Source organism: Uloborus diversus, chromosome 1 (assembly GCF_026930045.1).
Source record: "Uloborus diversus isolate 005 chromosome 1, Udiv.v.3.1, whole genome shotgun sequence".
NCBI lineage: Eukaryota > Metazoa > Arthropoda > Arachnida > Araneae > Uloboridae > Uloborus > Uloborus diversus.
In genome coordinates, this window is record NC_072731.1 from 138,985,284 (window position 1) to 139,009,028 (window position 23,745).

At 34.9% G+C, this 23,745-nt stretch overlaps 1 protein-coding gene across 2 annotated transcripts in view; it reads left to right on the plus strand.

Annotated features, from left to right (window-relative positions):
- Window positions 1–23,745, plus strand: part of LOC129232423 (glucocorticoid-induced transcript 1 protein-like) — a 232,052-nt gene that overhangs the window by 189,169 nt on the left and 19,138 nt on the right. For both annotated transcript variants that reach the window (XM_054866571.1, XM_054866579.1), the window contains exons 2-5: window positions 5,810–5,964; window positions 11,493–11,576; window positions 15,121–15,390; window positions 18,194–18,253. In XM_054866571.1, the coding sequence (XP_054722546.1) occupies window positions 5,810–5,964; window positions 11,493–11,576; window positions 15,121–15,390; window positions 18,194–18,253 (569 nt within the window). The remainder of the gene's footprint in view (window positions 1–5,809; window positions 5,965–11,492; window positions 11,577–15,120; window positions 15,391–18,193; window positions 18,254–23,745) is intronic.

The following is a 23,745-nucleotide window of genomic DNA, read 5'->3' on the forward strand; positions in this document are numbered from 1 at the left end:
AGTTGAAATGTTTCTGAGTGCATTAAAAAGAAATATTGAAGCTGGTCGTGTGGGATTAATTTTAGCTTCCACTCTTCGGCCCAATTTTTAAATAAAAATTACATTTTATACAGATTGTTTTTTTTTTTTTTGAAATTCCATACGCAAGATATTTGTGACTTCTTGTGTGCGTAGCATTTATTTTCGCGTGGGTAGTTAAATTTAAGTATTTTGCTTGTTTTACTTGCTTCTGTTTATGTCATATTCCTTATAGTTTCGTAAATGTTGATTAGTATATTATTTACTCAACTTAAAAATGTTCAGTCAATTGATGTGCTGATTTTATGGGGTTTTTTTTTTTGTAAAGTTGAGGCAATACTGCTGAAAATGCTTAGGCTCGCAACGGTCCATTTGGGAACTTAAGGTTCCGTAGCTACGTTTCATTTTCCGTACGCTGGTCCTCAAAAAGGTTAAAATTGATTGTCAAGTTTCTCTGAAAAGCAGATTACGTATTCTGTTTTCAAATCATCCGAGATGCTCGATACCACAACAAACAACATATTATACAAGAGAGAGCGCGGGAGAGGGGGGTAAATGGCGCAGACCGCGCCATTGAAGTTTTGAAGAGGAGAGGGTAACTTAAGCGGGCTTTAATTTATTTTAGGGGGTTCAATGTCGCATTTGAAGGATGAGTGTCATCGCCATGGGGGGGGGGGGGCACCACTGCATTATAAACACCTTGCGTTTAAACATTTCATAAACGTTTTAACATAGCTGCCACAGCGTTAACAATCGCTTTAAAACGTTTACTCAACGAAGTGTGCTCTCTGAGTAACCCTATTCGAAAAAAAGCAGAAGCAATTATCTGATTCAATAACCTTATAGAATGACAGGGGTGACACATTTGAGAAGCAATTATTTGATTTTAAAACCTTACAGAATGACAGGGGTGTCCGTCCGTCCCTGTGAGCAATGGCGCGCTTTTTATGACAATCCCCCCCCTCCCCCAAGAAACGATAATCCGAAAAGGGGCTAAGACTACATTAAATTTTCAATTACACGGTTTGTACCATACCGGTCAAGGGCGCCCATATGCAAAATTTTAAAGGGGGGGGGGCTCAGATATTTTCCCCATGGTTTAATAGGATATTTTCCCCATAAAAACCGATTTCAGTACAGATTAGAGTTATTAAAATTTGACATTTTTAATAACTTATTCATTAATTGCTGGAGAAGAAATGATTTTACATTTTCGCAAAAAAAAAGTACTAAAAGCAAGGTTGTCCTAATTTCAAAGAAGAGGGAGGTGGCTTGAGCCCCCACTTGCCCCCCCCCCCTTATATGGAAGCCCTTGATACCGGTTTAATATATTTTTAAGTTTAACAACTCTCAATTTTAAACCTGCTAGTGTCGCCCAACGACTTGCCCATATTATCATTATCCCTCACTTTTTAATAAAAATTGTACATACGTACGTGTTTAATCTTAATAACTGTCAAGTTCAAAACAATATGGAAAGCGTTTCTCTATCCTTTGTTTCAAAATTTCACCACCGGATCTCACCAGGAGCGGATACAGAAAACCATTTGAAGGGGGATGGGGGTCATGTTGAAGAAAGCCCTCCCCCATGAACGAAATTTCCGTTTTAAGTACGAAAAAATACTGAAACTTTTTGGGGGTCAATAAAAAGCCCCAAATCGGTCAGGAATAAGGCACATAATTGGAGATAAACGTTGCAAATTAATTTCATAAGCAATAAAACAAAGTAGTTGTTCAAATATTTTCTTTGAAAAATAATTGATGTATTGAAAAGATAAGATACTGTCATCGTTTGCATTTTATGCATAAATTATTTGAACACAATGTGTCCGGATACTATTCTCGAGAGTTCAAGAGTTCAGGGGGAGGGGGTCATGACCCCCATGACCCTCCACTGTATCCGCCACTCACACAACACATGCCCCTCCATAAATCCGCTCATATGATAATTAACAATTTTCGTTCTAAAAATATCGTTCGATTATTAAGGAATCTCACAATTATCAAAAATTCGAAGCCAAACATTCAACTATTACCCCATTCGAATAAAGCAAGAGAAAAGCAATCATTCGATTTTAAAAATCATTCCAAATCTATCCATTCCAAGAGCAAAGATCACCACCTATGAAGCTCTTCCCCCAAGAGCAATACCCCCAAAAGAGACAAAATCCCCTAAAAATTACAATCCCGCAGTTTACGTCAAAACTCCCCACCCATAGGAATGAATTGCACGAGAAGTTAACCACTTGTTTTATTAAGAAATAACTAAGTACCTTTGTGCCGAGAAGTAACATGAAATAACAAACGTTTTGTATCCCAAATGTACAGAGTACTGCAGAAACGTGTTTTGGAGTTTTAAGGTACCCTTTTTTCAACAAAATAGTAAGCTTTTACATATAGGGGGCCATTCTTTTGTTACGTATGGATGATTTTGTCCATTTTTGGCCCCTTCCCCCCATGTAAGGGTACGTAAGGTTTTTTAACCCCTCCCCGTATTCTTACGTAAGATTCCATTTCGTTTTTCAAAATAATGAAATAACTAATCTAATATCACTGGAATCGAAATTTAATTCACTATTATTAAATTAAACTTTTTGTGTGAAGCAATATTTACTAAAAAGTTGGAATATAGACTGAATGTGTTTTCGACATTTTTTTGTATATGATGCGATAGTAGTTAAAAATAAAACATGCCATACATAGTGCAATTCTTTTATTATGTTTTACATAATTAATTCTTCGTAAAACAAATAAAAAACAGTCATCCTAATACGTTTTTGTTTTCCAGACGCAAATGAAACATCGGCTTGGAAAATACTGCGTAAGAATGCGTTTGAACCCCTCCCCCCCCTCAAAGTATGTAAACATTTTTCCAACCCCACCCCCTCGGGACCCATACGTAATTAATGAATGGTTCGTAAAGACATCCAGTAATGTCCTTACATCCACAATCTCACTATTTTGCGTTGAAAAAAGGGTTCCTTGAAACCCCGAAACACGTGTCTGCAGTACTCTGTACATTTGGGATACAAAACGTTTGTTATTTCATGTTACTTCTCGGCACAAACTATACGATATTAATAGGCAAAAACGTTTGTTATTGCCTATTACACTTGTATCAATACCCAATCGTATAGTCGAAGGTGAACGTAAGGGGGAAGACGTCCCCTCAGGTTTTCAACTTTAGTATTCCCCCTTTTTACATGAACTATAATTTTAATGCCTCTCAAGTTAGAACCTTATAAGCGCCTCCAACCTTTACTTCCACCACCGGGACACACGACACATGTCTCCCGCAGACCCGTCCATGTGTTCATTCATTAACACCTTTCGCTCAAAACATATCATTCGACTACCAAGCATCCCCAAAGAATCATTTGATAATCAAGCATTCAACAGTATACATTCAATTATAACACTATTCGAATGAAACATTAGAAAGGCAATTATTTGATTGTAATACCATTTAGATCGCAAGGGTATCTATTCCTCAAGTGTGCTGGCACACTTTTTAAAATTAGGGATCCTCTTTCCCCTCAAGAAGGACACTCCATAAAAAAGTCTAACGTCCATTAGGAATTTCAATGGCGCAGTCTGCGCAATGATCCACCTCCCCTGTGGGCTCCTCAGCGCAGCCCGTCTTTCTGGGGGAAGGGTTAAAAGGTTTCAATGCAAATTTTTTCGGAAGACAGAAAAAAAACCATGCTCATTCATAAGTAAAATCATTAACTTTGACCGCCTAAATGACGTATCCGCCCCTGTAACTAAAACACTTCAGAAGCAAGGTTGCCCACCCGCCCTGAGGTCAAGCCCCCCACCCTCAATATCGCAGAGACCTCCACCCAACAAATGAGAAAAATACCCCTTAACCCCCCCCCAAATGTCAATAGCACAGTCTGCGCCATGACCCCCCCCCCTCGATAGGTGGGCACCCTTGTCAGAAGTCAACTATATTGAGAGGTTCATTCGATTATCAAATCGATCGAAGATTACACTGCTCGAGTGATTGACATCTCGAGAACTCAATATCTCGAGAACTCAACATCTCGAGAACTCAACATCTCGAGAAGTTCAAAGCGAAAACTCGAGCAGTTGATCGCTCGAGTTCTCAGAAAGTGATAATCGAGAACTCGAGAAGTTCATCGCTCGAGAACTCGAGAAGTGATAATCGAGAACTCGTGGTAATCGAGTTCTCGAATGATCTTGAATAATCGAGTGATTCGATTATGAGAACTCGATTATGCCCATCACTAGTAACTGTTATTACTTTTGTAACTACTAAGAATTTTTCTGCAGTATTTCTTCACACCTGCGTGAACTATATGCAGATTTATTAATTTTTGTTTCAGGGAGCGATTCTTTCGCCTCGAAGCGAAAGGATCGGGGATTGCCGAAAACTAAGCATAAAAATCGAAAACGTTATCGTTGAATTTCTACTTGGAAAAGTTTCTGTTTATAAGCACTAAACGAAGAGTAGTAGTGTAAGAAGGTCTGGCATCGTGCCAAAGGCCATGAGTACTCACGGGCAGCGTTCCAAAAGAAAAGCAGAAAAGAAAATTCAGTGGGTAAAAAATGTAGCTGTCAAAAAAAGGAGAGAGGTATTGACAAAAGTAGGAAATTATCTTGCTTATGGTGCTTATGCTTATAGTATTTATTATTATAGTGCAGAACTAAATGCAGCAAAACTGTTACCACACAAATGCAACTTTCTGTGACTTAGAAATAATTTCAACAATTTGCTGTTGCATTTTAATTCATTTACGCTATGTAAGAACAAGTAAAAATGTTTTGAATTTAGCCGTAGAATATTAGAAAGGAAGAATTAGTTGTCTTTGAGAGAATAAAAATTTATTTTATTTTCCTCAAACAGTTACTGTTGTTATTTTTTAATATTTTCTTAGTTATCTTTAATATGATGCAGATTTCTGGAAAAATATAGCAATTATAGCTCCCTCACCCCCCTAGTTAAAATCCCCGCAGCAGAGACACTGGCCCTAATCCTCTCTTTAATTTTTTTTTTTTGACTTTTATGCTTTTACTTTTTTGATTGTTTTCCAAGTAGCACAAAGAACAATTTAAAAAAAAAGAAAAAAACAAAGTTTATAATGGGACTTTTTGAAAAAAATTTAAAGTGGAGACATCACACTAGTGTTAGATTGATGCAGTAAATTTTAATGCAGAAAACCTGAACAGCCTAAACACCCCTTCCTCAAACAATGTTATTGACCTTTTGCCACCTTTTTTTACTATTGTTTTTAAATGCTCAAATATATAAAATTGCCATGCTAGTCCTGACTATACCTATGTCTAAATACTTTATGGAATACGTCTCAGAATTTTTCAGTGAAAGTTATCATCTCCGCTTTTGTCAACATAACCATTGATCTCTACTAAAGTTGATGTCCTGTTTTAATTTTTTTTAAGTCTGTGTACTACAACTGGAAAAGTTCCACAGTCAGTGTTACAGTCTAGCCCGCTCAATAGAACAGTCAATAAGTCACAAAAAATTATTCTAATAACCACATTTAGTTCTGTACTTATCTAATAAATTCTATAAGCATAAGCACTACAGCAAGCAACTTCCCAATTTGATTATCTGCGATCAAAATGACAAATTACAATGGATTAGTACACATTGAAATTTATTACATTGCGCGACATTCTTTTAAAGGGTATTTCAACACTCGACTGTATTTTGAAGTCCATCCACATTTTTATCTGTTTTTTTTTTTCTTTTTTCATATTTTGACATAACAGAAGATTTGAAGTTATAAGTTTATTTATTTTTCAGCTGACAAGTCGAAAGCGTTGACAAAGGCTGTGAGCTCCGCCCCTTTCATCCGGAGGACTGCGTCTGTAGACACTATATACCTCTTAGGACAATGGCAGAGGGATACTCTGTATCTTAGCTATTGTGGACGCCTCATGATGGACAGGGCTACTCAAGTAAGTGGCTTTATTTTCATTATTTGTTTGCGTCATAGTCATGACCATGTCAAAGACGCATGAGTTGATTGCATTAAATAATGTGCAATTGTTGATCACTATTAATGACAATAGTAGTCTACTTAAGAAAAACTTGCTTACTGTGCAGTTGAGGCAAGCCTAACGTGGTAGTGTTATGATCAGGATCTGTGTAACCTTCACAATGCTGCCATACCTCATTTATCCATTCACTTAGTAATATGATCTCTTGAAGCTGTTTTATTTGTTCTTCATTTTCCACAATCCCCATAACCTTTACATCATCCACAAAAAAATTCATGCTTCCAGAAATATTTTCGTTGATGTCATTCATAAAAATAATGAACAAAAGAGGCCCTAAAACTGAACCCTGAGGAACCCCACTTAAAACATCGCTCCATTTGGAATGATTTCCTCTCCCAGCTACTCTTTGCTTCCTTCCAGTGAGCCAATTTCTAACCCAAAGTATAGTTTTTCCTCCTATTCCTATATCAGCTAGTTTGCTGAGAAGAGCAACACGCGGTACCTTGTCTAAAGTTTTTTGAAAATCAATATAAACAACATCCACACACTTTTTGTTATCTAAAGCTTAAGTAACCTCGTCATAGAAATTCAATAAATTAGTAGCACATGATTTACCTTTCCTGGAACCATACTGCAAACTAGTCAACAGACTATTAGGCTCTAAGAAATTCATGATCTTAATTTTGACTAAAGTTTCAAAAATCTTACAAATCACTGAAGTCAGACTTACACGTCTATAATTCCCAGCATTTTCTTTATACTCTTCCTTGAAGAGCGGCGTTATGTTAGCCAGCTTCCAGTCCTCTGGCACTGTCCCTGAGTTATAAGAAGCATTAAAAATATTTAAAATAACATCCACTAATTCCTCTGCACATTCAACTAAAACTTTTGGATAAATATTATCTGGTCCCGGAGCTTTAGTTGCTTTAATCTTTTCAAATGAAATAGAACGTCCTCCCTGGAAAATACAAAATCCTCAAGCTGCATGATAGCTTATGTCTTGTTAGTGTCAACTGTTGAGATACAGTTATCGTTAAATACACTGAAAAAAAGTTATTTAGAACATTTGCAATATCAATATGCCTATCGTTTTGGACTTAAATTTCCAAGCTCATCAACCAATGACCCAATTTGACTGTTTCAAGCTTTCCCAGAATTAGTGTAAGCAAAAAACCTTTTAGGGTTCCGATCAGTGTCATCTGCTAGCCCCTTTGCTCCAATTCCCTTTTCTGAATCCGTACCAAATGTTTAAAAGTTCGCCTTGCTTTCCCATACTGGAGCCTCTCCACACACCGACCCTTTTCTTTAAACTGACAAAAGCAATTTGCTTATAATTTAGAGCTTCTTTAGTCTCCCTGGAGAACCACATGGACCAAATTTTTGTACGAGCACCTTTTCTCCTAAATGGAACATAATCCCCATCCGTTTTAACTAGTTTTTCTTTAAATTCCGTCCACTGCTGATCTACATCGCTATTTTTCAATCCTGATGAAAAATCCTCTTTCAAGCTCTGCCTAAGTGCAACAAAATCAGTGTTTCTGAAACTGGGCACAAACCTAAAATTATCATCTTTGCACATTTCAAATTTAATCCGGAACCTAATGCTGTTATAATCACTATCTCCTGTATGATTCGTTACACACACAACCCCTGAACAGAACATCTTATGTCACAAAAAACTAGATCCAAAATCGCCTCCTCTTGAGTTTCCCGAGTTACAACTTGATCTAAGAAACAGTCACCAATTACTTTTAAAAAATCCTCTTCTTTGCCATTACCAGGATAAAAATTATTTCAATCAATAATCGGGAAATTGAAATCTCCCATTATGATAACAGATCCCTTACTATTTTTAATACATGCAATTAGTGATGTAGGGTGGGAAGGTAAATATTTTTTTGGGTATTTATCCAAAGGCAGGGTATATCCCCTAGTAATTACACATTTTGCAAAAAAAATTTAGGTGGTATCAAAAGTTGATGATTTTCTTTTTAAAACATAAACCGTAAAATGAAAGATTAAAAATATAAAACTTTATATATTATAATTTTTTTAATTAAAAGTTTAATGAAATCTTACCACAAAAACTCAGAATTTAGAATGAAATATTTTAGGCGCAAATTTTCTTGTTAAAATACTATTTTGTTATTTTATTTTAAGAGTCATTTCTTCAATAACGCAGGATTTTTGAGACAGTATCAAAATTCCTTCCTGCTGCAAGTGCAGGAAGTGTTTTCTTTCCCATTATGAGTACTTTATCATTTTGAAACAAACCTCAGCAGTTTTTTTCCTTTAGAATTAATAAAAAACTTTTTTAAACATCTTCAAACACATTTTACTGAAAAAGGATTGATCAAGTATTTTTATGCTAACATTTATGTTGTACTGCATTTATTTTTAGTATTAAAATGCTTTGTTCTTTAAATTAAAACATTGTAAAACAGCTGTAACGTCTCTATTTTTTTCTCACACTCAATACATATGCTTGAAATACAATAAAAAGAGAAAATCAAAATATCAAAATGAAATAAGCGAACTAGGGACTGATACGTTGTCAGGGGGTAGACCAGCCACTTAGTTCACAAGGTCCATTCTTCAGAACATCTTCGGTTTGTTTCTTTCTATTTTTGAATTTTAAATGTTTCTGTATATTATGTGTGTGTGTATATATGTTACCGTTGAAGTATATAATGCAATTATTTTATAGAATGCCTAGTCATTCCATGAAATAACTGACAGTGTCCATTAAAGTGTGTAATATGTTATTAATTTAACACTTTAACTAGTTATTCTATGAAATAACTAGGTATTCTATAAATTAACTAATGAAAGACTGTTAAACTGTAAAATAAACAATTTATCTAAAATGAAATAATGAGGTATTCTATAAATAAACTAATGATAGACAATATTAAAATGAAAAAGAAGCAATTTATCTAATTTATGCAGCGTATAAACGGTATTTATGGAAGTGTACCATAAAATCATTTGTTAGAACAAGGATTACTAAAATGACACATGGAATTACAAAAATTACATTATTTCTAAAACAAAAACATTTTTTGTTGACACACTGGGTTGACACGTATGGCCTGGAATAGTTCATAAATGCAGTAGGGGTGGAAGGTAAATGTATTTGTCGTGCAAGATATGTAATGTAGATTATTTTACACTTTAACGGGCTGCAGATCGTTATTTCATGAAATAACTTGTTAAACCGTGAAATACAAGAGAGTTTTACACTTTAACGGACACGATCAGTTATTCCATGAAATAACTAGGTATTCTATAAAATAACGAATTTCATATTTTAACGATAACATATATACAGTAGAAGACCGTTATAACGCACACCTTGGGACCAGAGCTTTTGCGTTATACAGGTTTTTGCGTTATACAGATCATTTCACAAATTTTTAAACTAATATTCAGAATATATTTATATATTAGCACTTCAGAATGAATTTTATCTGCAATGAGTAATAAAGCACTAATATTACAATTAGTCATTCAAAAATAAATATATTTCACAATCAAAATAAAGTGCATTATCTTGCACTTCTGCTAGCTTCATGGTTTGCATAACAGCTGCATTTTCAAGAGCCATCTGGTATTTTATGTTTACTATGAGTACTGATTTTCAATTTAAAAGCTTTGAATAAAGATGGAAAGATGAAAAACTGTCTCAAAATTTAATTTGCCTTGCAATTTTTATGTTTGCAAAGCAAAACAGAGGGATTTCTTAGATTTCAAAACCTATTGTTTACTTCTGAAAAGTTGTGCGGTTTATAGAGAATTGTGTTATATAGGTCGGCATTATAACGGTCCTCTACTGAATATGTGTGTGTGTGTGTGATGCAGAATACGCCTGAGCACTTGAACTGGGTTTGGGGGGAAATTTCTGAAAAAGATATAGGTAATTAAATAGTAATAATAAATTGAGCGACATTTCATTACATTTTGATGTCATGCAGGAAAATATTACTGGCTTATAAAAGATTAGGGCCTTAAAAAATTGATGTTTTTTTTTTTTTTTTTTTTGTAACCAGTTAAGCTTTTTACTTTTTGTAGAATCGCTTTTATGTCTGAAATTTGGCTATCAACATTGATTAGGCATATCCAACACATTTAATGTGAATACCATATTAGATTGCTAAGTTGTTTCACACAATAATTCTTTCAATATGATCAAAATACAATTTTTGGGCAAAAATATATTGTTTTGTTTAAAGTTTGTTGGTTGATTATATATATGCATAGTGGAATACATACAGAAAAGTATTTTAGTAGAATAAATTTTTGAAATAAATACCCAGGTAAATACCCATTTCGGGTATTTACCCGGGAATATACCCTGGGTATTTACCCCTAAAAATAAATACCCGGTTATTTTACATCACGAATTTAGGTGGCCTATAAATGTTTTCAAAGTGTAATTTTTTGCCCTTATTGCTCATAGACTCCAGCCAAACCGTATCAGTAGGTTTATCATTTATGACCAATTCATTGCAAATGAAATTGTCTCTAACATAAAATAAAATCCCACCACCTATTTTGATAGAATTTTTCTTTCGTTTAAGCACAATGGTTTCTAATTGTTTTCTGAAAATTTTCTTCGGCTTCTCATGACTGGTAAAAATGAGAAGCGTGTACGATATGTACACGCTGAGTGCCTCATTACTACTGCTTCATATTTTAGCGTCACTGTCTTAATACTCACTTTCTACTGCATTTGGTGCACTACATGCTACGTAATAGGAATACGACTTTTCACTTTTTAAGGATATATCGCGAAAAATTCTTTGATGTGAATCTATGAAGCACTGAAATTATTTAAAGAAATCAGACAGAAGTGACCTTATAAGCGATTAATGTATTATGACCTGACCACATATCTGATAAGAAACAACATAGAATTCCTATTCAGTGAGCCGAGAATTTAGAAAAGTGACCTTAAATGCGGGGTGACCTTATATCAAGGTCTGACTGTATATTCATAATCATACAGTTCCATAGAAAATGAATGTGGGACAGGCCCCCTTCATATTACAAAAAAATCCCTGTAGAGAGTTTTTGTAACTTTCACTCCTGTCCTGACGGCATAATGTCTTGGAGTCGGGCACATTTCGGATGGGAAGATTCTTTTTGGCCACTTCTGATTAGTGTTTTCTACATTGATGACACTTGGCTTGTCTAGTGTTACATTTAAACACAGTTATGCATAAATAGTGGGCACAAATGCAGGACACTATTAAATGTCTTTCACTCTCCCTAACGATGATAAATTCTTAAATCATTGCTTTTTAAAAAAAAGAGGGGGTAATCTTTAGATTCTTCTGCATACTTTTCTTTCTCTAAAGTTTTTAATTTTTGTATGCACAAAAATTTTTAATTTCTCAGTTTCTCAAAATTTGAGTTTTGTACTCAGTCAGTTACAGTACATGTTTTCTTGCAATTTTTGAACTGAAAATTACTTTACTGTTTAGACTCCTGAAGAATTTGAAGAAACAGACAGAAGGTTATCTCAGAAAAAAAGTTCTGCTGCCTCTGGAGAAACGTTAGAAATGAAAGTAAGTGTAAATTTCTTCTCTTTCATAAACAGGAGCAAAAGTAAATTAGTGAATCTTTCAATTTTTATGTTTTTTTTATTGGTTTTTGTTTTGATTAGTTTTCAAGTTTTCCCCTTGGGCAAGTAGACCCAGCTGCCCCCCCCCCCCCCCCGCCCAGGGCTCGACTTTCTAAAAGTTAGTCCCTAGACCCACAATGCTTTAGAGGAGCCCTTCTATTCTATCACTTTCAGTCAATGGAAAATAATGTTTAACATTTATTTAAAAGAGGTTTTTTTTTTATTATTTTCACAAAAATACGTGATTCTTTAATGCTATGCATGTTTTTTAAAAATTTGGGGCCCCAGGCCCAGGCCTAGTTGGCCTGTGCCTTAATCAGACCCTGCCCTCGCCCCATCCGACATTGACATCCAGCCACATCATTATGAAATGCGCTGAAAAAAAATACCTTACAAAACCAAGCACAAATTGGTTAATATTAGCTACCCATATTAAGTATTCAGAATTAAAAAATTGAATCATAATATGAGACAAAAGAAATTAAAAAAAATGAACTTCCTTTCACTGAAACATTGTGGACAATGGCTGTTTGCTCTTGGTGGCAGTTTGGAGGTTTTACTTTGCTATACCATTTTCTGTGTATCGATAATGACTGTGGTGATAATAAAAAGTGGTTCTCATCACAAGGGGACCAACTGGCTTTTTAACCACCACTTGAATCCCCCTTGGTTCTTTATGATGCAGCACAGTGAACCCCATGTATTGAGTCATGTCACCTTTTTGTCCCTTGGTGCCAAGTAGAAGTATGATAACAAGGACAGATCCAGAAATTCTTCAAGGAGGGGCAATTGTTCTATACTTGATCTTTCACTACGTATTTGATTTACAACTGCTGCGGGGGGGGGGGGGGGGGGGGGGGGGGCTCATCATCTGCATTTAAAGCAACTAAGATAAAGAGATTCACCCTAAGAAGTCCCTTAACTTATTTCTTTCATTTTCCATTGATAGCGGTATTCTAAAACTGCATTACAGAGATAGCGGTATTCTAAAACTGCATTACAGAAATTCAATTTCATACTATTTCCTGGGGAATGATTAGAACCCCTCTTCCTCTAACCTCATCAAAAGTTTTCGAAATTGCGCATTTTGAAAAGAAATTCCAAAAATTACCGGAGGAAAGTCACTGAACCCATTTTTTCTTCCAACACAACCTGACATGTTCACAATCACGTCTTTAGGATTTAATTTCATATCAACAATTTGTTTTTAGAACCTCAATTCAGAAAACATTGCCGGGGCAGCACCCCTCAAAGGAGGGGTGATTGCCCTCATCGCTCCGTCCTTGTATGATAATCATAATTGACACAAAAATGAATAAACTCGTATACTTGTATTGCATAAATGTATTCTTCAGGGGCGCTGTGAAATATTGCAAATGTTTCATAAATAAAGGACCTAAAAGCAAAGGGGTGAAAATGCCAAAATTAAAAATTTGAAGCTAACTTTTACAAATGGTTGGGGAAACTCTTGTCTATTTTCAGGAAAGAGCTGGTGATAGTATCTCTAGCAGGTGCTGCTGTAAAGCATGATTTAGAGAATATTTTTAAGCAAAGGGTATACAGTCGAATCCTGACTTACGCGAGGGATGCGTTCCAAGACCCCCTCACGTAAGTTGAAATTTCGTGTTGTGGAAAAGGGTATGTGTAAATTTTTTTATAAACATACCTAATTATGTTATACACATGTTAACACCACCCCAAACTGTTTAAAAACCATTTCTTAACTATGCAATTAACGTTTTTTACATAAGAACTGATTTTTTATTTATATTTTGAAAAAAGGTGTTTTAATCAACATAAAATACTGTTACGATGCACAAAATCAGTCATCAACGGGAAAGAGTGACAAAAAACAATCCAGTATGGCATGTACTGTATGTAACAATTATAAAATAATGTACTATAGTAATTTTGTGCAGTAGATCCAGTAATGCTATTTATAACTTTCAAAAAATAAAGATGTTGATGATTTACACTGCATGATCAAACCGTTATTATAATATATTTTTAAATACAGTAGCTTCGCTAATTCTTTTATAATGTTTCCATCTATGGCAACACCCCTCGTCATGGTTTCTTCAATTCTCAATACAAGAGCAGCTTCCATTTTCATAATTTTTGCATTATGCTTAGACACTACTCGGCGATCTTTTACGGATTTTCTTTTCTTGACTTTTAATTGTGTATTTGGAAAATTCACTCTTGCCTAACTGTTGCATTACCTTGGAAGCATTTTTTAGTTATAAGCACATCGGGAAACTTTAGCTTTTCTTAATTTGTCAGAAACTTTCTTTCTGCCTTCATAAACTTTAGATGGAACAGTGCTCTTAGGTATCATTATATTTCATGAATTCTTGCATTTAGAATTCAAAAAATATGGTAACTGCAGAATAGTTATTTGTATACACAAACAAAGCTATGTTCAGACTAGAACGGTGTGGGGAACTTCCGCTGCCAGTGATGCTAAAGTGATGAAGGTCCATTCAAGGAAAAAGAAAAAAATTTAGTAGCCAATAACAAAGCCGACACTTTCACACTGCGATTCCTTTCTGAAAATTTTTGTATTGCAGGCGAGGAATTCACGTTAGACCTAAAATTATTTACTGCTGAAAAAATCACGTTATAGCGTTTCGCGTAAGTCGAATCGTGTTGTAGCAGGAGTGGACTGTAAACCTATATAAGGTTTGAACTTTGCGCGGTTTTTTCTTCAAACTTTAAAAAGTCCTCTTCCATCCCTTTATCTTATTGCCTCAATTAATTGATATCCATTTATTTGTGAAGTTACCTTAAAATTTTACAGCGACTCTGTGAAGACTTCACGACTCCCTGTGGAAATGAAGTGGAAATTTTGGGAATCACTGCAATAAAAAATGTGTGTAAACGAAAGATGAAAGCAAGACACTGTCTTTTTCTTACTTAAATTTACGTATATTTTTTTAATTTGAAGCAGAAGAGAGAAACTGATGAGAACCAATTAGTAAACTGTTGATCTTCATGTGGAAACTAAAAGTGTGAGAATGATATAACGATGCACATAATTGCAAAATACATTACATATATATGCTGTAGGGCTACAAAGAGCTGCTTTGTCACTTTTGAAAACTTTGAGCTCGTGCACAAGTGCTTCTTTCATCCCCTAACTTTTTCATATTGAAAAAAGATTTCCTTGTAACTATGAAACTGGTGTATGAAATTTATTTCATGTGTCAAATCATTTGCTTATTTTTCATCGGGTCGGTCTGAAAATACTAGTTTTGCAAAATGGCAATTACTTATTTCTATAGTTACCTTATTTTGTCATTTATTATCAACAGTTTCATTCAAATGAAGCTGGTGAATTGATACCTTTTTGAGTGCAAGTAAATTTTACTTTTTGCTATTTATCCTTATGAACAAACAATTTTTTTAAGCTACAAACTTGATCAAGGTTTTTCATTCGTATTTTTTTGAGCATTGACGTAAGTTGCTGTGTGTTGTTTTGTTTCCAGTACATCCGCCAGCGCCTGCAGAGGACCAATCGGCTGACGGGTGCCCCGAGCTCCCACCAGAGACAGAGTCCCGTCCAGGGGGACCACTCCGCCATATCATCATCGTCCGCTGCCGGTGCCACGTCTCCCACGATTCTGCCGTCCATCTCTTCCCCTCACCACCCCGCCACCTTCTCTTCCGCAGGGGGGAGGGCCCTGCCCATCCCCATCCCAGACATTCCCAAGCCCCTGATCCCCAGGATGAGGAGCAGTGTGGAGGGCCTCAACCAGGTCAGTCCTCTGTCATTCTCAGTATCCATTAAATGTCGACTGTGGCACGTTAAATGTGTCATGGTCACAAATTCCCTAAAGTAAATCGGTACCTCTGGGAGTGCTGGACCAGGGATTGCCTAGCTTCTGGTCTGGATTTAAAAAAAATTAAAGCTGTCATCAGGCTTCCATCCAACCGGCTAAACCACAAATAGTGGTTGTTAGGGGACCCTGGAGTGTAAACCCATAGGAGGCACTGCGGTCTCTTGACCAATGTTTGCTGAGAAATGCTAAAACAAAGACCCACCTGCTCATACGTGTTCAATGAAGTATCTGCTTTGTTAGAGCAAAATTATTGTTAATGTGATTGAAAATCTGTTATGTTATAAGATATTAAGTGTAATAAACTAGCTACACATCTAGAACAAACTTGAAAATCCCGCTGCAACATCCTCCATATGAAAAAGAATAAAACAATCGAAAGGATATCGTTTAAAAAAAATGATAAAGGTAAAAACAGTTCTCTGAATAAGTGAAAATCCCCCTCCCCCCGATGTAAACTAAACACATTCTTCAATCAAAGTGACGAAACACTCTTTAAAAACAAAAAACAATGCTTTGTAATTTGAAATATTTCGCCAAATAAACAAAAAATACAATAAATTACATTAACAGTAGTTTTAAAATGTAAACAAATGATCACTCAACTCTATTGTTTAACGCCAAAGTCGCCAAGCCACCACGTTACTGTAATCCAGCAGATCAGTGAGCGAAGCTAACTACGACCGATTAGCGGTCAGATCTTTTGAACGAAAACTTTTAAAACTTCAAATATTGCCTAATTTGTTCTTTTCACCAAAGATAAAGATCTTCCACTGCACTCATCTTTTGGGTACAGAACTACCCTGTTGTAATTTATCCGGACGAAAATAAAATTTGTTTTGTCTTTAAATTCCATCATCTTTTCCTTTAAGGATTATCAAACTAATCAGTTTATTATTAAAGTATTCTTGACATTGGTGCCAAAACTCAGGTGGATTTGTGCCGAGAAACAAATGTTGCTGGGAACGGTACTTTCTGATAATTTGGTTAGGAAAACCTTAAGCACCGATCCGGTCACATGGTTCAACTACGACGACAGAACACACGTTTTGCGTGAACTTTACTTTACCAGTACTTTACTTTAAAATGTATCTCGGGACCTAAAATCGTTGCTTTTAAGAAATGAAAGCTTCACACTCTCTCTCTCTACGTTTTATCGATTTTCAATTGACATATCATAGTAGGAAATTTTATTACAAAAAGCAGAGCTGGCTTTCTTAATGTCCTTTGGCAACGGGTTAAATATTTATTTAAATTCTCGCTCAACACTAGATTAAAATAAATATTAATCATTTGGGAAATATAGCCATCCAATGTTTAAATCAATTAATTAATTAACAAAAACGTTTCCGATTCGATCCATCGCGCTTTGAAATTATGCTTGCCACAATTTAATTGCACACAAAAAATTTGATCAAAATCGGTCCAGCCGTTTAAAAGCCTTATGGTGACAAACGTCCGCACAGAAGATTTTTATATATTAAGATATATATATATATATATATATATGTGTGTGTGTGTATATATATATATATATATATGTATATATATATATATAAATTTGATACCATCCAGCTAAAAAGTATCTAACTATTCTTCCGTGCCGAAAATGTTAAAATGAAATTTATAGTGTTTTAAATACAAATATGATTACCAGCAACAGGCTCTGGGCACAGCTAAGCTGGTCCTAGTCAGTTAAAAGTCCCCAATGAAGATCAATGGCCCTCTTAAAGCTATCCACCCCCTTGCTTATTACCACCACTTCCGGTAAGCTGTTCCAAGTGCCCACAACCCTGCTAAAGTAGTTTTTCCTTATTTCCAGGTTAGTTTGAGATTTGAATAGCTTAAAACAATGTCCCCTTGTCTTGCTTTCCGTGAAAAAATTTGACCAGTTAACCTCTTTCATTTTGGTAAATTTAAACAACTGAATCATGTCCCCTCTGGCTCTCCTTTGCTCCAGGCTATACATATTAAGCCTATTAAGTCTGTTATCATAGTCTAATTCTGAAAGTCTTCTTACTAATCTAGTAACCCTTCTTTGAACCTTTTCCAATACAGAAATATCTTTCCTGAGGTAAGGAGACCAAAACTGAACAGCATATTCCAAATCAGATCTTACTAAACACCTATATAATGGCAGAAGAACCTTCATAGATTTGTGTAAAATAGATCTATTGATAAACCCAAGCATTCTGTTGGCTTTGTTACTTGCAGTGCTGCACTGCTGGCTAAACTTGAAATCCTGGTTAAATGTTGAAATAAGCTTTCATTTAATAACTCTCAAATTTTAATGTACGTTATTGCTAAAACATAGAATATGATTTTAAATTTGAGTTCAGTAGAGCTGTATTAAAAAGCTCTGTTTCAAAATGTACCTTTCTTCGACTATTTTTATTTAATGAAATCTTTTATTGCAGTGGTGCCACCCCTAAGAGCAAGGGTGCACCCCCCTAATTACTGCAATGACCCCCCCCCCCCCCAAAGCAAGAGTCCCCCTTAAAAAAGAGCAAAACACCGCCCTAAAATTTTTAATGGCGCAATCTGCGCTATGATCCCCCCTAGGTTTTTATTGTACAAAACCAATCTAACATTAACGTGCAGAAATTTCATCTATTAGTGTCTCTCTTTTGTGTTTCTTCTTGATAAACTTTAAAATCATATTTAGAGATAAATATTTATAATCTAGTTATTATCTTTTTGATTAATTTTTACTCCATTTCAGGAAATAGAAAGAATAGTTTTAAGAGAGATATCTCATGCTGATGGCAATGATAATACAAGGGTAAGTTTTTCCCACATTTTTTGTAGCAATAAGTTTTAAATAAGCACTTAGTTCTACAAAAGTTCAGTTATGAGTTCACTGGTGTTGTGTTTTTCCTGATGTAGAAAAAAGGGACTTTTTTGCAGTTTCCTTAAATTTAGCATAATTAAGGAAATAATTTTTCGGAAGTTTTGTGTCATGATTAAGTTGATCCTCTAACTTCTAACATTTGTACTAATTGCTCAACTTTGAGTATGTACTGTAATTATTTCAAGGGAAGTTCATAAGTTTCTAAAATATCCATTCATTGGATATTGTTCAATGTTTTTACATCCATCATGTTAAAACTAGGGCTCGACCAATGGCATTTTTTGGGGGATTGTTCAAAAATGGCTGATAGCCGATAGCTGATTGTTTTTCTTCAGGTGGCCAATGCTGATGGTAAAAAAATAATAAAATGAAACGGAAATAAACTGCTAAGATTGTCAGGTATTTAAAGGATCCTTTATTCATTTCACTTTACTTCCTTTCTATGAATGGGGAATTGTAATCACAAAAAAAAATCCGATTCGGACCTAAATTTCTATTTTACGATCACCCAATTTAAAGTTCACAAGTTTTTTTGGCACATCTGTACATGCATATGTACCAAAAACATATAGATGACCGAAATATCCATTTTGAACACCTCCTCAGTTAAATATCGCAAGTTCTCATGTGATGTCTTTATGCACATAAACTTGCCTCACTCAAAAACATTATAGTAAGTTGAAAACTCATATGTACGTAGTATGATCTAAAAGTGTGAAGACAAGCTGTATAAAACCTTATTCTGAAAAGTTCACACTACCGAAGCACATCTATCTACAAAATAGTCACCTTGAGCGACTATGCACTTCTGCCAAAGTTTGTATAGCTTTTAGAAGCACTCCTGGAAGCTATTTTTCATAAGGTCTCTTGTGCTGCTGCTTTAACTTCATCATGGGGAAGAAGGCGACTTCCATGTTGAGGATGCACGCTTCGATTAGTCAATACTCTGATACGACAAACAAATAACATAACCTTTCGTGGAACTTTGCTCCATGTGACTTTTACCTACATCACTAATTGCGTGTATTAAAAATAGTTTGAATAAATTTCTATCATGAAGTTAAGCCCAAGGGTCCCCTATTCTTGTCTCTGTAGGGACTCACCAGATGAATATTTTAATACAGTATGACACACAATCTGATAAAGTTCGTGACATTCAAGCCATTCAGAAATCTATTGGTGGGAAAGCTCTGAAAATGCCAAAAGGAATATACAGTAATATTTCAACTATTATATTTATTAAAACTTAATCCAACATCGGCATCCAAATTAACCAACTATTAATACAACTGAATAATATCTATTATCAGGAATATCCTTTGTACTTAAAATTTGACTCTTAAGACTGTTGATCATGCCATTTTGGATCATTGAAAGCTGTTACTTTGGAATATTTGGTTGAAATTGGTTATAAGATTATTGTGTCACTATATGTAGGTAACATCGACACAGGCCACTTAAGCGTGCTTTGCTATAAGCAATACCTCAGGAAAAAGACTTCAGCTAAAAAATAATGTGACATAGCTCGTTTGCCCCCAACGCAAAATACATTGAAATATCATCTATGTCAAGTACATTTGCAGGGCTTTATTTAGAAAAACCTTGAATTACAAACTCTCGATCCCACACTTTCGGGTGGCTGTTGGTAGATGGAGAATTTCAGCCGATATCCAGACTAGATCCCAGATATATCCCAGCGCTAGATCAACTCTTGCCAAAATACTCTAGAAGAACCATGTAACACTACAAAATGTATATGCCATCGATATGGACTTCCATACTCGGTAATTTGTAAAAACTGTTGCAGAAATTACTGCACAAACGTAGGAAACATTTTGAATTTGGATGAAGATAAAGATGAGATTTTATTTTGATAATGTTATATTTTATTTTATAAAACTCCTTTAAATTCATGATTTTGTTTTTTCTTCCTACTTAAATTTTTTTTAAATGTATTTATTCAACCTTTTTCAAAAATGTCCTCGGACGCAAAGTTATCCACTGTTTTTAAACGGCTTGCATTAATAAATAATGTTTTTAACACAACAAGAGACTTCAATGTTTCAGCTTCTATTTCATTATTTCCTTTCTTTTCATCTAAAACAAAATCATTTTCTCTTTGAGCAAGAAATTTCCTTTCATTTGATACCACATATGATGTTTTTATTTTTGAAAATTTTCCATGATTTTTCAAGATGGCGACCAAAAAAACTCATTTCTCACTTTTGTGCGGATGTAAGTTTTTATTCTGCCCACTTTACTTTAAATATCCCATTTTATATTCCTTTTCAGCATGAAATTTCCTTTTATTTGATACCACACACGGTTTTGAAAAAAAAACATCTTTTTTCAAGATGGCAGACAATAAAAACGCATTTTTCACTACAATATAGATGTATGCAGACTCCGAAGAGTTCCTATTTTTCCTACTTTTTCCTACTTTTTAGAGCTCTCTCCTTATTGTCCTACTTTTTCCTTTTTTTTCCTACTTTTTCTTTCTTCAGTATAGCACTTCTAATTGTGCATTTTTTCTTATTTTTACAATGCCGCACCGATAAATTTTTGCATATTTCAATTTTAAAAAGCAAAAGAAACAAGCGAACCCTAAAGTTTTAATTCACTGACTACAATAATTTCTGGAAAGAACACTGCGGCGTCTGCGTGTTTAAAAGCAGGACTGCGGAGTCGGAAGGAAAATGGCCTACCCCGACTCCTGGATTTTGAAACGCCCGACTCCGACTCCGGATTTTTTAAAAATTTTTAATTGTATTTTTTCAACTCCCTCTCTCCATTCAAGGGAAGGGTGAAAACCTCTTAACAGAGATTGAAATATTAAATTCCTTTTTATGAAAATTTTGCATTTTGTTTTTTATTGTAAACCCAAGACGCCATACAACGTTAGAAATTCAATTTAAAAATCAAACTTTCCAATAGTTACGAGTTAAAAAGTGAGATGACTTAAAAATCCCTTTTAAAAATTTTGAAAAGGATTATCTGTAATTTTCCCCCTTTAATATTTAACAAATAGATATTGATCAAATCGTGTGCTTTCAATTTTTGAAAGCTGTAACTTGAGAGAAAAAAACCCTTTTTCTTCTAAATCCAAGTTCTTGAGAGGGGGTAGTTTGCCCCAGGTGACACCCATCTGGTAGATGACACCCAAAGTTAATTTCAGAGTTTATAAAAAATATAAATACTTTAATTCTGAAAATGTTCGCGAATATATTTTAAATTATATTTCATCAATAAAATTTCAACGAAAATAGGGCACTATACGTCAGGAGCTAATTTTACACAAAACGCGGCGGTATACAAATTTGTACGGATACCTTTTACTATACCTATATTTCTTCTTCGCTAAATTTTTAATTTAAATTTTATTGGCTGCTTTAGAATTAACCTAAATATGAAGATCTTAAGATTAACTGCAGTTCTTGAGTGTTGTAATCAAGAAATCATTTACACTTATTTTGTTCCATACTTTTTAGTGAGAACCAAACTTACAGAAATAGTCTTAATAAAGAAAAAAACATTAGATTATGTCATCGAATCTTTTGGATTCGTGCTTTCGCGCCAGAACTTCTTTGAATTTGCCGATCACACTTAAACGTTTCAACTTTAGCTACGGGCGTCGACTTACTAATTTGTTACGTTTCTTTTACTATTTTATAACTGAGATAGAACAAAACACTATATTTCTATTTTTATTTGAAAGTGATTACTTGAAAATGTTAGGCAACAAAACCGTTTGCTGACAGTTGCTATTAGTTAAGTTAAAAAGCAAGCTAACTAGGAGACGGCTACAGAAAGTTCGGTAAGCATTCAAGCTAGCTGATTGCCATAATGGCAGTTATTTTCTCATTAGTATCTTTTTATACATGTAATCGAACCAATTGGTAATCAGTTTTTAAAAAATGCAAGGAGAGTCAGTGAAAAGGAAAGAAAAAAAGAAGGTCGGAGTCGGCATGTTTTCTAACGACTCCGACTCCTTTACCCCAAAATCAGTCCGACTCCGACTCCACAGCCCTGTTTAAAAGTTAAATATTCGTAAGTGACTTTTATGCCGTTGTGGCGTTTATGATCGACCTTTCTTTTTATCGCCCCGACTTCAATCCTACTGTTTTAACGAAACAATAAAGAAACACACACTGACTCATTCTCATAGAATTATATATTATTTACCCCTCAATTAGAAGCTTTAATTAAAGTAAACGGCCGACTGTTCAAAAAGTGCACCATGTTAGTTTTGTCGCCGGTTCTCCCTCCTATTATGCTAATTTTACTCATGCACAATACTTTAGTTTGAGCCAGGCCCATAGTTTCCGACTACATGGACATACCTATTCTACGGCCTAGTGAATAGTGCACTGAATACTATTTTTTGCGTTAAAAATGTTTGAAGCGCACATTTCTGCGGCCCTTACTTTGATAATTTTAATAAAAGAGAATCATTGATGTCCCTAAATTGTATTGTAACATTACATTTTCCATTTAAATTTTACTGAAAAAATATCTTTTGTCACTATTGTTTCAGTTGTTCATTTGTATTTACTATTTTAATTTTTTAAATCAACCAAAAGTTTCCCTTTTACTTCGCTTGTTACATCACCAAAAAGAAATTCGTGGCCCCACTTTTGAAAACCTGGATGGGGGGGGGACAACACCACTCCCCCCCCCTTGGCGTCGGCGCTGATCTTGATAATGTTAGTGGAATTTAAATTTCGGTGCCATTCAACCGGCAGTTTTTCGAAATGGATACTCCAAAAACGCAATTCTACGATTGTCTTTGATTGTGTTAAGGAAAGAGGGGGGGTTATCAGGGGCTCGCTCTTATAAATTTTTGAAATTGCAGTAACGCAGTTTTAGATGACTCTTGATGATAAAGATGGTGTTATTCGGGCGTTACATTGAGGGGCGCTCTCCTGAAAGTTTTCCAAAATTTAAGTTACATGGTCAAAAAGGATGGATACAGGCCGAGGAGTCAGTCACCTTTCTCACCTTTTGTCACCTTTTGAAAATTTGGTTACTTTTAGTCACCTTTTGCAACTTTTGTCACCTTTCTCACCTTTCTTGAAATGTGTCTTAGGATTTTATTTTTATTTAAATGATTAAATCTTCGAAAAGTATCTGAATGATAGCTTTAACAGTGAAATTAATTAAAAAATAGCCTTAAATATGCCCCCCCCCCCCACCTTGTTGTTTAAGAAACATAGCTATGCTACCGGGAAATCAGTAATTTTTTTTATCGCTTGCAATTGCATCCTATGAGCAGAACCAGTCTTTCTATCTCTTCTACAAATGGACTTGCTCCTTATTTTCGGGAATGTATGTTAAAAGAAGCATGTTTATCCTCTTATACTTTGAGCTTTGATGAAACTACCAATGTCAAAGACAAAAAAGAACTGCAACGAACAATAAAATAT